Consider the following 12,818-nt stretch of genomic DNA (forward strand, 5'->3'; position numbering starts at 1 on the left):
TGGCTAGAATTTGGGGTTATTACCATTGATCTATATACAGAGTCTACAAGGGTGGTTTCCAAAATGTAGAAGTGATGGAGATAGACCTTTATTACTGAGAATGGAAACAAAATGGATACAATTGAAACTCAATGTAAGTATCAGACTTCATATACCTTTATTGTATTGGTGTAATAGTGTGTGTCTTGAAATAGTATTAAAGCCAATCCATTCTATTTTCTAATCGAGGTATTTGTCACCTTTTTCCCTTTGCCCCATGGCCTGTTAGATTAGAATATAAGATTGTTGGTAATACTTGTTAAACCTGTTCTATTGGTTTGTTTCTGTTTGCTAGAATAAATGGTCATTATAGTATTATGGTATTATAGGCAGGAAATAACCCCCATCTTGCAATATATTACAAATATACCCACCCCAAAAAAGAAAGAAATGAAAAAAAAAGGAAAAATATATTTACCTCCAACGTTCATTACAAATATATTTTAATCTCCTACAAATGTTAAGGACATACTTTCACCTTTAGCCCTCTATCATAAATCATGTTCTCTGTATCTAGTACTGCAGAATAAATTAATGCAATATAACTGTTAAAAAAACAAAATATAATAAATAGTGTTCACTTTCAATAAAATCTTTCCTGTTTAGTGTGAAATTAAGCCCACAAATTTCTCCCATATTAAGCAGGGGATAACATATCCCCATGTGTTGAAATATTTTTATATTGCTAAACATGACTAGCTTAAAAAAAATATTGTTTACTATAGATTTTAGTTTGTATACATTTACTTCCTCAATACTAGTTTTCTTCGGCCCTCTAGAGGCTACGATGTGAATTACAACAACTCAATGGTATAGTAGGCAGGCATGTAGTTTTGTTGAATCTGTTACAGTAAGCACACAGCTATCTCTCTCTTTCTGTCGAAAGTGCTGTTCTTACATGAGAACTCTGCATTTCCCTCCTGAGTGCTGGAGTGGAGACTTTGCTCTGTAGGTCATATCTTGGCACCTACAGGGTTGGGCATTTTCAGGGCACAGAGGACAATCCATGGCAGTACTGGGGGGACTGCAGAGGCTGCAGATCATTGGAAGGTCTGCCCATGTATTGCCCTCCAGCTGCACCCTCTGCTCTAAGCTTAGCACTAAATCAGCAGGGGGGCACAGGAGAGGTGCCCAGTCCTACCCAGTGATTAATGGGGACATTCTGCCAATCTATAGACATGTGTATGAAGCCAACACTAGGAACAATGAGGGATGCACACAAAGGTAAGTCATGGGGCTACCAGATCAAGAAACCCAGTGAGACGCCAATTTCCTAGCAGTGGGCATAGTGCCCTGAACCTGCCACCGGTCTGGCAGTGGCATGGGGCTACCAGATCAAGAAACACAGTGAGATGCCAATTTCCTGGCATTGGGCATTGTGCCCTGACCCTGGCACCTGTCTGGCAGTGGCATGGGGCTACCAGATGAAGAAACCCAGTGAGATGCCAATTTCCTGGCATTGTGCCCTCACCCTTGCACCTGTCTGGTAGTGGCATGGGGCTACCAGATGAAGAAACCCAGTGAGATGCCAATTTCCTGGCAGTGGGCATTGTGCCCCCACCCTGGGACCTGTCTGGCAGTGGCTTCTGTCATTCTGTAATAATAACCTCCACCAATTGCTACATTAACTGTGTGTGTGCAAGCAGTAACAAGGTATCATGTAAACAGAGTCCTGTGTTTCAAAACTAAGAAAGCAATATAAACAATAACAAATATTAGCAGTTTTATTAACTAAAGTGAGAATTCAAGGTGATTTCCAAATGAATTTCAAATTTGAGGTTAAAGTAGCCAAACTTGTAAAATTCTCCGATGCTTTTACTTTTAGACACTCCTTCGGCGATGCTTTTACTTTTAGACACTCCTTTCAGCATTAAATTTGAAATTCACTTTGAATTCTCAATTTAGTCAAATATTATCTGATTATTTATATAGCACCAGCAGGCTCCATAGCGCTGCCCTGATACCAGAAAATTAGTATATAGACAATACATAACCATGGAAATTGTATTGGTTTCCATGGTGATTACGCCTCATATAGAACTTTGCCTAACTTTTCTGTTGAGTTTTTTTTTTATATGTGTTTGTCTACATGTTGAATGCGACATAACTTGTTTTTGTTTTGTTTTTTGTTTTTAAATAAATGGTGCCACTTGTTAAAAGTAATTGCATATACATAGAACAATCAATCGTTCAACCGGGAGATGAACAAAAATGATTCCACTCCTTTACTCTGTGAGAATCATTGCATCATGTCACTACAATTCAATGTTCAGTGAATAAACCCCACAGAGGTTTAAGAGTGAATTATGGTGAATTGCAACCTAAACTACAAATTGTAGACCAAAATCAGCTAATTTGGTCAAATTCACCAACTCCGCTACAGGCACCATGTAGGCCAAAATGACGGATTGGGTACAAAATTAACTCACCTGTAGCCCGAGTGACTGTTTTAGTTTTCATTTTTTGTTAGAGAACAAAACCACAAATTGTCAGGAATTTTGCTGTTAATTTTATACCAAGACAGCTGAATTTAAAAAAATCAGCATTTCAGCTATTTTTTCAAGTTTGGCTATTTTGGTGTAAAATGTGAAATTATTTGATCAATTTCCGACTTTTTCCCTTTAAGTTTTGTTTATATATGAAAGTTGGCAGTTCTTTGTGTTGCTAATTGTCTGCCAGACGATTACGGTAAAGATGAGTAATAAAATATGTTGACATTTTATTTTTCCCCTATACCTGAATCATTTAAATTCAGAAACTGAGGCAAATTCTGGTTGTAAAAAAAAAGATAATTAACACTTTGCCTGTAGGATCCCTGGGGGTCTCAATGTGCTCATTTCTGAACAATAGCTTTGTGGATTTCCTCCTGTATGCGTTAACTCCACATCAATGGTACATTTTATATGAGAATAAGGAGTATATCAGAACCTACCCAACTAGACAATTAAACCATCATCTGTCCTCATGTGGGCTAGACAGAGGCCAATGAAAGATAACATAATTTTGCCCTCACTCGGTTAGAAAGCAATGTCTGAGTAAGAGAGTAGTATGTCAAACCCCCATTTTTTTAGGGGTCCTATAAATTACCTGATAGATTAAAGTGTATTTCTGTCATATTTGAAACATAGAATGTGACGGCAGATAAGAACCATTCGGCCCATCTAGTCTGCCCAATTTTCTAAATAGTTTCATTAGTCCCTGGCCTTATCTTATAGTTAGGATAGCCTTATGCCTATCCCACGCATGCTTAAACTCCTTTACTGTGTTAACCTCTACCGCTTCAGCTGGAAGGCTATTCCATGCATCCACTACCCTCTCAGTAAAGTAATACTTCCTGATATTATTTTTAAACCTTTGTCCCTCTAATTTAAGACTATGTCCTCTCGTTGTGGTAGTTTTTCTTCTTTTAAATATAGTCTCCTCCTTTACTGTGTTGATTCCCTTTATGAATTTAAATGTTTCTATCATATCCCCCCTGTCTCGTCTTTCCTCCAAGCTATACATGTTAAGATCCTTTAACCTTTCCTGGTAAGTTTTATCCTGCATCGGTGATTAAAATGAACATTCTCCCACGGCTGCTCTACTACTTCCACACCATTCCCTGGCACGTTCCACCAGAATTTTTTACGTCTCTTAAGTCGGCGGTGATAAAATATGTCTGGAAGGGAGAAAGGGCACGGCTCAGTTTTGACAAGCTATGCCTACCTAAGAATTGGGGGGGCCTGGCCCTACCGGATATCCGCAAATACTTCCATGCCGCGGTACTGCAGCGGATCAGGGACTGGCATACAGCGTCTGATAACAAACTATGGGTGGCACTAGATAGAGAAGGCATGAACAAAGCCCTTTACAGGCTCACATGGCAAGGCTCGGCTGATGTAACATCGAAACTGGGCGCTGAATCACCCATCACACAAACGCTAAAGACGTGGTCTCTCATAAGACGAAACCTACGTATCTCCCCACAACCGAGCCCCCTGATACCGATTACTCATAACTCGGAGATAGGTGGAGGGCTGCACCGATCTTCCTGGCCAATAGAGGGAAACAACGATTATGTCCCGATATACGAGGTCCTAGGCAACTCTGGAATACGGAGCATTCGGGAATGGAGTGGAACACCGCACCCGACGCTAATGCACAGATTTCACTACGCTCAATTACGGCATTTTTATTATAACCTCCCCAACAGGGTAGCATTACATAGAGAACAGACGTGGTTTGAACGCCTCTGCATGACCGGCTCCGACGCGGACGGCAGAGTCTCAGTCATCTACCAACAGCTTATAACAGGAGATCGCACACAAAACACGGCGTTCAAGAGAAGATGGGAAGAGTTGACGGATAGGACGTTCACTGAAGCACAGTGGGAACAGATACTAATATTACAACACAAAAGCTCCATAAGTACCAACTACCAGGAGGTCAACTTTAAGCTACTCTCCCACTGGTATAGGACTCCATCTCTACTACACAGGATATTCCCAGGTACTACGGACACCTGTTGGAGATGCGAAACCCACACGGGCACAATAAGACACATCTGGTGGGATTGCGCAAAGATTAAGCCATTTTGGGAAGATATACAAAGGGAAATGACAAACATCCTGGGAGACCTACCTGATTTCAACATAGAAATGGCCCTGCTGCATCACACGGAAGGCTCAATAGCCCAATACAAGCGATCGATACTGCGACACCTACTGAATGCGGCAAAGGCATCCATACCTGCTAAATGGAAACAGACCCAACCACCAACTGTGACAGAATGGCTTCAGAGGGTAGAAGACATACACACGGCCGAGGCACGATACGCAGAACTGCTCGGACGGAGCACCAAACACGTCGCCACCTGGACCCCGTGGTATGTATACCTCTCTCGACCGGGAGCAGGAGGAACATAACGCACACCATTGTACACAGGGTCCAGGGATGCCCGGGCGCACGTCGACGCACGGTGCCACTTTTACACCCTACCCTCCTTCCCCCCCCCCATCTGTCCCCCCCCTTCCCCTTTCTCTTTCTCTCACTATACAATGCTTCCACTCAAGCCCACGCGACCTACTTCTAGGACACCGTGGCGGCGGCTCGGGCTGGGCCCGAGGAGGTCGGGAACAGGGGTACCCGACTGCGAGGATGCACGAGTTATAGGTCTGGAATGTAGTAGATTTCAGGAAGGCGAGCCAATGTCATCACTAAAGGCTAACTGAAGAAACAACTAGGGAACTGAACATACACAGCAATAACCCCAAAGTATGACACACTAGACTGACAGGGGGACGGGAATACAACATAAACCCTGCAATACTCCAAGGCACCGCATCAGGCTTCAGACTGTAGGACTACTACGATAGACGGACATACCCAAACCACTTCTGTTGCACAGGCGACTCCTGGAATTCTCTTCTTTAGGTGATCCCTGGTTAAGAATCGAATTAGAGGGGTGGCGTCCTTAACTGTGAAATGTATGTGCTTGGAACTGACAATCTTAATTGCACCACAACACACCTAATTCAGCAAATACCTACATGTCTCCGACACTACGCCCAACTGGGGCCACGTAGGATCTTACAGCTCCATGTGCCCAATATAAACATGTTTGAGATTGAAGTTATTATCTAGTTTCTTAGCCATAAGGTCTATATGCCAGGCCCCTTAGTGGGACCAAGGAATGGGGCCCTGAGATATCCCCTTGTTTAAACTCGCTTGATTGATTACTGATGTTACTGAAACAGTTTTGGCTTGTGAAGATGCACCTACCTATAATTGTTTAAATTGTTTAATTTGCTTCCATTGCTTATAATTTACCGATTGATTAACAGCTGTATAATGCATGCTGTATGTTAGATAATCAGAAGACAACAACGCTTACTTTCAGTGTTACTCTCCGAACTGACTATACGTATTTACACTGTTGTGGTGTAAGTATTTTTGTGATTCTGTACTCACCTGATTGTCCTAATAAAGAATTTACAAAAAAAAAAAAAAGTTTTATCCTGCAATCCATGAACCAGTTTAGTAGCCCTTCTTTGAACTCTCTCTAAGGTATCAATATCCTTCTGAAGATATGGTCTCCAGTACTGTGTACAGTACTCCAAGTGAGGTCTCACCAGTGTTCTGTACAATGGCATGAGCACTTCCCTCTTTCTACTGCATTCTGCTAGCATTTCCTGCTGCTCTATTACATTGTCTGCCTACCTTTAAGTCATCAGAAATAATTACCCCTAAATCCCTTTCCTCAGATGTTGAGGTTACGACTCCATCAAATATTCTGTACTCTCTCTGCCCTTGGGTTTTTACGTCCAAGATGCATTATCTTGCACTTATCCACATTAAATGTCATTTGCCACAACCCTGACCATTTTTCTAGTTTACCTAAATCATTTGCCATTTGCTATTGTATACAAAGAAACAAGTAGAATAAAGGCGCTAGTAATAAAAAGTCTAAAAACAGTAATATGCCAGAAATTATTACATACAAAAAGCTGCACCAAAAAAGTGAAAAGCTCCAGAAACCACTTACACAATATACAACTACAAATAAGGTGCGCTGTGTCTTTAAGACATACATTTCAAAATCCAACACAAGTACAGGTAACCCTTCTTTCTTATTCCCGTATGTTCCAATTTGGAAGGCTCCTTACCACTCAGGGGTGTCGACGCGTTCCGAATTGGGACATACGGGAATAACGATGAAGGGTTACCTGTACTTGTGTTGGATTGTGCAATAAATTTGTGAAGAGGATCTTTGGCGTCCGCGCAGTTATTACCCCAGAAGGGACTATTTTGAAGAGGCTGTTACAGTTAGAGCAGGCTTCAATCTGCTCTACCTTTGTGAGTGCACCTCCCCCCCTTTTTAATTTTGATATTGTTTTTAAACGGATTTACACTATTATTGTTTTTTCTTGTGTTTCTCCCTTACATGTATGGTTTGTTATTTGGAGAAGACCCTCAGATGTATGTATGAAATGTTTGTTGTGATTTTTTCTCTATACACAGAGTGCACTTTATATTATTTTGCACTTTATCATATTTAGCACTTGTGGCACTTTTTGAAATGTATGTCTGAAAGACACAGCGCACCTTATTTGTAGTTGTATATTTGCTATTGTGTTGTCTTGTGTCATTTTATGCATATATATATTTATTTTCTAATTATAACTTTTTTTTTTCTTCAGGTATGTAGAATTATTAGAAAAAGTAAAGTTGGGGGGCGGTGAGGATAGCATCCTGCGACATACCCAGCGGAATAAAAAGGTCCTGGTACGAGAGAGACTGAGAATGCTCCTAGATGATGAAATGTTTTTAGAACTTTCTCAGTTTTCCGGCCTGGGATTACCGTATGGAGATGTACCCTCTGCAGGTTGTCTGACAGGTGAGAGAAAAACAACAGTCTTCAGTTTTGAAATGTTCTTTCATAGAATGTTCTCTCGGGGTTTAATGTAATTTGGAAGGATGGTAAGACAGTCTGTTACCATACCAGCTGTATAACCGAATTTCATTGAGTTGGTTTAAAATAACATATTATTATTATTATTTTATTATTTATATAGCGCCATCAGATTCCGTAGCGCTGTACAACGGGTCTATATCTATATCCAAGGACATATATATACAATGAACCTCTGGTAAAACATTGAGGAAATTTGTATTTTAAAGAGAAGCTGTTCATTTTCTGTCCTCACCTCCGTGAACATTACAGAAATGTTTACTGGGGCGACGGGGGCTGAGGGTATAAGTTTAAAACACACTTACCTTGACAGCACCTACTTGTGCGGATGATAGCTCATGCGCTCTCATACACAATCGAGCATCTACTTCTAAAGTGCCATAAGAGTAGGCGCCTGCTTGGGCGTTCCTTCCATAACTCCACGCATCATGCTGCCTGCTGGACTGGCATCTTGTAAAATAGATTTAGTATTGTTCTATGTAAATGCCAATGTTCTGACTGTTTGTATGGTCGTGAACAGCACAATAAAAATATAAAACAACAAAACTAAAATAAAAAAAAAACCTGATTTTGACCCAGTGTAAAAAGTGACGTAAGATGACAGGGGTGCCCAAAGAAAGTTTTCTGGGTTGTGGGGTGAAAGTGAGGGCAAAGCCACGTTATGTTTAGGTATGGTTAAAACCAAAAGAAAAAAAATTTCAAAGAAAAGTTCTCTGCTGGGATGAAATGATAATATATTTATATAATATACATTATTACACATTTTTTGAGAAATTGTAAATGGCAGCGTCATTAAATAGCATTCACCTACAAGCCATGCAGACCCACTTTCAAACTGTAGTAATTATAAAGGATCTACCATGTTACATATCATTTTTTTTTTGAATTTTTTATTTTTTTTGCAGTGCATATTATGGATACAAACTGGCTTGAGGTACCCCAAAGGCAATCCTCTAGCTGCTTAGCATAAGTAACAAGTAGGGTAATCGCTAGACAATGCACAATTTTATATTATATAGTAGCAGTAACGTTGGTGAAACATAAGAGTATTAAAAGTAATTAACAGGGGCGGAGCCAAGCAACGGACGAGAGCGGTCGCATGTCGGCTCGGCTCTGAGCGAAGATAGTGAATTTGACCCAATATACCCACCTTTAAAGGTTCGAAACTCCCCAGAACTATCACTAAGTCCACACGCTCCCAATGGGGAAGAAAAACAAAAAGCTCAAACCTGAGAAGCCTGCAGCCAGCATGAACATCGACGAGATGTGGCGGCAGGCCCGAGGAGCCGCGGGTTCAAACATGGCGTCCTTACACGGCGGATGCTCGGATTTCTATACCGAGACGTCGTATGAGGAAGGGGGGGAACACATCCAGACAAGCCGACCCTCGCCGCCAGCGAAGACACAACAGTTGCCGAGCTCGGCACCCACGCCAGTAAGCATGGAGGCCATCAGGGACCTCATGGCGGACCACCACGCCAAAATCTCAGCGGACGTTGCATCGCTTAGGGACACCCTGCGGGGCCTCACTGGACGACTGGGAGCTGTAGAAACAACTTCAAGCACCCACACTGGTCAACTCTGTCAGCTCCAGCAGGAGGTACAAGAGATAAGACAACAAATGTCTCTGAGTGACATGCGATTTGCAGAACTCGAAGATAAACGACGACAAAAGCACCTCAAGGTCAGGGGCATCAGTGAAAACATACCCGAAGCTGAGTTGCCTCATGTCGTCCGGCGGCTTCTCACGGCCCTACTACAACCAAAGATGGTAAGAGCTGGAACAATCGACGGCATCTTCCGGGTCCCAAAACCCGCCAAAGCGCCGACTACTGCCACGAGAGACGTCGTGGTACAATTTCAGACCTACAGGGACAGGGCTGCAGTCCTGGCGGCCGTCCGCAACAACTCACCCTACCTCTTCGAAGATATGCATCTTACCTTCTACGCAGACCTCTCGGGGGCGACCCTAGCATGGAGAAGGACCTTCCAACAGCTAACTTCCACCCTGCGGGCTCACCACATACGTTACCGTTGGGGCCCGGCACACACCCTGCTGGTCACTAAGGGGGACACCACACTCTCAGCACGCTGTATAACTGAGGCACCGGCACTTTTGAGGCAGCTGGACCTACCCACGGACCCGCTACCAGTACAGGCGGAAAGACCCAAGAACCCACCGTCCTGGGACCCGGCCAGGGCAGCGGAATTCGTACCCAGGTTACCGGCCAGAGTGCCTGCAAGCATGGCCAACACGTGAGGAACTGCAAATGACTTTCCTTCTGGGCCCGTCTAATCACTGCCTGGCTCGAATAGAACTCTTCTCCTTTTTTTTTTTTTTTTTTTTTCATTGTGATTCCTCTTCTGACAGTGGACTGTTTTTTTTTTTTTGTTTTGTTGTTTGTTTTTTAATAGTTACAACTGCATTATTTTACTTTGAATGTTCCACGCTCAGTCCCCATGAGACCACAGCCGTAGGCTAGCACATAAATGTACCTGATAGTTTCAGGCGTTCTTAAAGTGCTGCAATTAGCTAAACGCCAAGAGACACAAATGCTTATTTAAAGGACCACTCTAGTGCCAGGAAAACATACTCGTTTTCCTGGCACTAGAGTGCCCTGAGGGTGCCCCCACCCTCAGGGACCCACTCCCGCCGGGCTCTGGGGGGAGGAAGGGGTTAAACTTACCTCTTTCTCCAGCGCCGGGCGGGGAGCTCTACTCCTCCTCCTCTTCTTTCTCGCGACGTCATCGGCTGAATGCGCATGCGCGGCAGGAGCCGCGCTCGCATTCAGCCGGTCGCATAGGAAAGCATTCATAATGCTTTCCTATGGACGCTTGCGTGCTCTCACTGTGATTTTCACAGTGAGAAGCACGCAAGCGCCTCTAGCGGCTGTCAGTGAGACAGCCACTAGAGGCTCTGGAGGCTGGCTTAACCCTCAGAATAAACATAGCAGTTTCTCTGAAACTGCTATGTTTATAAAAAAAAGGGTAAAAGCTAGCTGGACCTGGCACCCAGACCACTTCATTAAGCTGAAGTGGTCTGGGTGCCTAGAGTGGTCCTTTAATTTGATTTGTTTTCATGCCTATCTCGTATCCTGTATGCACAGTATACTCCTATCGCAATCTTTACGACCTATTACCATAGCATAGCATGTTTACCTATAACTCAGATAGCATAAATGTTACCTACTCTTGCACAAAAGCTAAAACTAACATGTATTACTCTATTCGAAAATTGCTTTTTCATAATGCACAACTGGATGTAAGAATATGTTATATGCTATATAATCAACCAAAATGCATGCCCGCAGCCTGTCACTTAGCCTGTGATTTACAAGACAACCCACCCTCGCTATGTTTTCGATCTTTAGCTTAGAACAGTACCATTTTTTTTTTTTTTTGTATATGAAGCCATAGCAACCCTTATGCCACATATAGAGCATAACAACCTGCGTACCGTACATGCACAATGTGTTTTAATTTTTATTTTACTTAATATATTGCTTAACTGCATCTCGCAGTGAACTTAAAGACAGGGGGCTTAATCCTGCTATGTCTCACTGCGTTTAGTGGCCAAGAGAGTAATAACTGAAGTGTCCAGGCACAGTTACCTTTTTTCCTTTCCTTTCCTTTTTTTTTTTTTTTTTTCTTTTCTTTTTTGCACACGTTAGTTACACTATGTAAATCGTGCCCAATAGCGGGCAGAACCTTAACCTACTGTCACCTGTCTAGCGTAGTGCGATGCTGCGTTCACTAGCCTGATACCGTGTTAAACACATCACTATGCTTTTTGCGACATACATGCCGCACTACATACGAACTACTTAACCTTAAGCGGTAGGCCTCCTCACTCTTTTAAAGCGACATAAACAGACCAGACAAGCGACCTCACAGTCTAACTGTAACGGCAACAGCTCAGGTCTTGTACTACATACCTTAGATGGGTACAGATGAAAGTTTTGCAATCACAGAAATGTTCAACTATGCGACCTGTTCCAGCAGTATAAGCCTGTATGTTATGCCTATTATCCCTGCTCTCCGGGTGATCACTCCATTATATGTTATGTAGGAGACTACAAGCAAATATAACACGCCTGAGATCAACTTTTTATTGCACCTCATAAATACGGTGTTTGAATTTAGCTCGAAACACAGATGCGCTAACTGTTCTAACATAATTTTTACTACATGTCAAAATTGTTACTAGATTGTTACAACGTACAAAAAAAAAAAAAAGTGCAGTTTTGTGAGTACCACATTGTCAATACTGGTGCTTAATCCGTGTGTGCTGTTGTGGCACTTGATATATGCCTGTAACTCCTCATGCACAAACAAAATAAAATAAAATCTAAAGCTTAAAAGTAATTAACAAGCATGGCATGACATATCCCCTTACTGATAAGAGATAGGTACTATGTGTAGATAGTCATGGTAAGGTAAGGGATACAGTAGAGTTTACCACCCCAGATATCCCCAGCAGAATAGATTATAGGAATAGCAGCAGAATAGGTTGCATTACCCTCTGGACCTGGCAACAGGGCCGGTGCAAGGATTTTTGGGTACATAGGCGAAGATGCATTTTTCCGCCCCCCCCCCCTCTAAAATGAACATCTTCACCTATGTGCCTCCTAACCAGCCCCTCCCTCTTCCCCGTCCCTTAGTGTTCCTCTCCCCTCCCCTCTCCTTTCCCTGTCCCTTGGTTTTTTTCTCCCCTCCCCTCTCTGTCCCTTGGTGCACCCCCCACCTTCTTAGTGGTCACACTCCCCTTCCTGGTGTGCCTCCTACCTGTCTTGTAGCGTTGCGGAGCAGACCCTCTACAGGAGCTTCAGTTTTCTGTACCTGGCTGGATTGACAGGAAGTGCTCTCTCAGCGAGCACCTCCTCTCAGTCTGGCCGGGTACAGGAAACAGAAGCTCCTGTACTGCGCTCCGCTCCGCCACGCTACACTCAGTGGTGTATACACACTAACAGCCACACACACTCAATGACAAACACACAGACGTCACTGACAGACACAGACTCACTGATCTGACACACACTCATTCATTGACAGACACACACTCAATCACAAACATACTCTCACTGATTTGACACACTCACAAACACACACTGATACACTGACAGACACACACATTCATACAATCATTCACAGACACACACACACACACAGACACACACATACACACAGAAACACTCACAGACAAACACATACACAGACAAACACATACACAGACACACACAGACACACACTCACACATACACAGACACACTCACAGACAAACACATACAGACACACACTCAGACAAACACATACAAAGACAAACACATAC

At 42.9% G+C, this 12,818-nt stretch overlaps 1 protein-coding gene across 2 annotated transcripts in view; it reads left to right on the forward strand.

Annotated features, from left to right (window-relative positions):
- The first annotated feature begins 952 nt into the window (after positions 1-952).
- Positions 953-12,818, forward strand: part of LOC134569060 (methylcrotonoyl-CoA carboxylase beta chain, mitochondrial-like) — a 29,813-nt gene continuing 17,947 nt past the window's right edge. For both annotated transcript variants that reach the window (XM_063427905.1, XM_063427906.1), the window contains exons 1-2: positions 953-1,263; positions 7,218-7,414. In XM_063427905.1, the coding sequence (XP_063283975.1) occupies positions 1,046-1,263; positions 7,218-7,414 (415 nt within the window). In that variant the 5' untranslated portion in view covers positions 953-1,045. The remainder of the gene's footprint in view (positions 1,264-7,217; positions 7,415-12,818) is intronic.

Source organism: Pelobates fuscus, chromosome 7, assembly GCF_036172605.1.
Source record: "Pelobates fuscus isolate aPelFus1 chromosome 7, aPelFus1.pri, whole genome shotgun sequence".
NCBI lineage: Eukaryota > Metazoa > Chordata > Amphibia > Anura > Pelobatidae > Pelobates > Pelobates fuscus.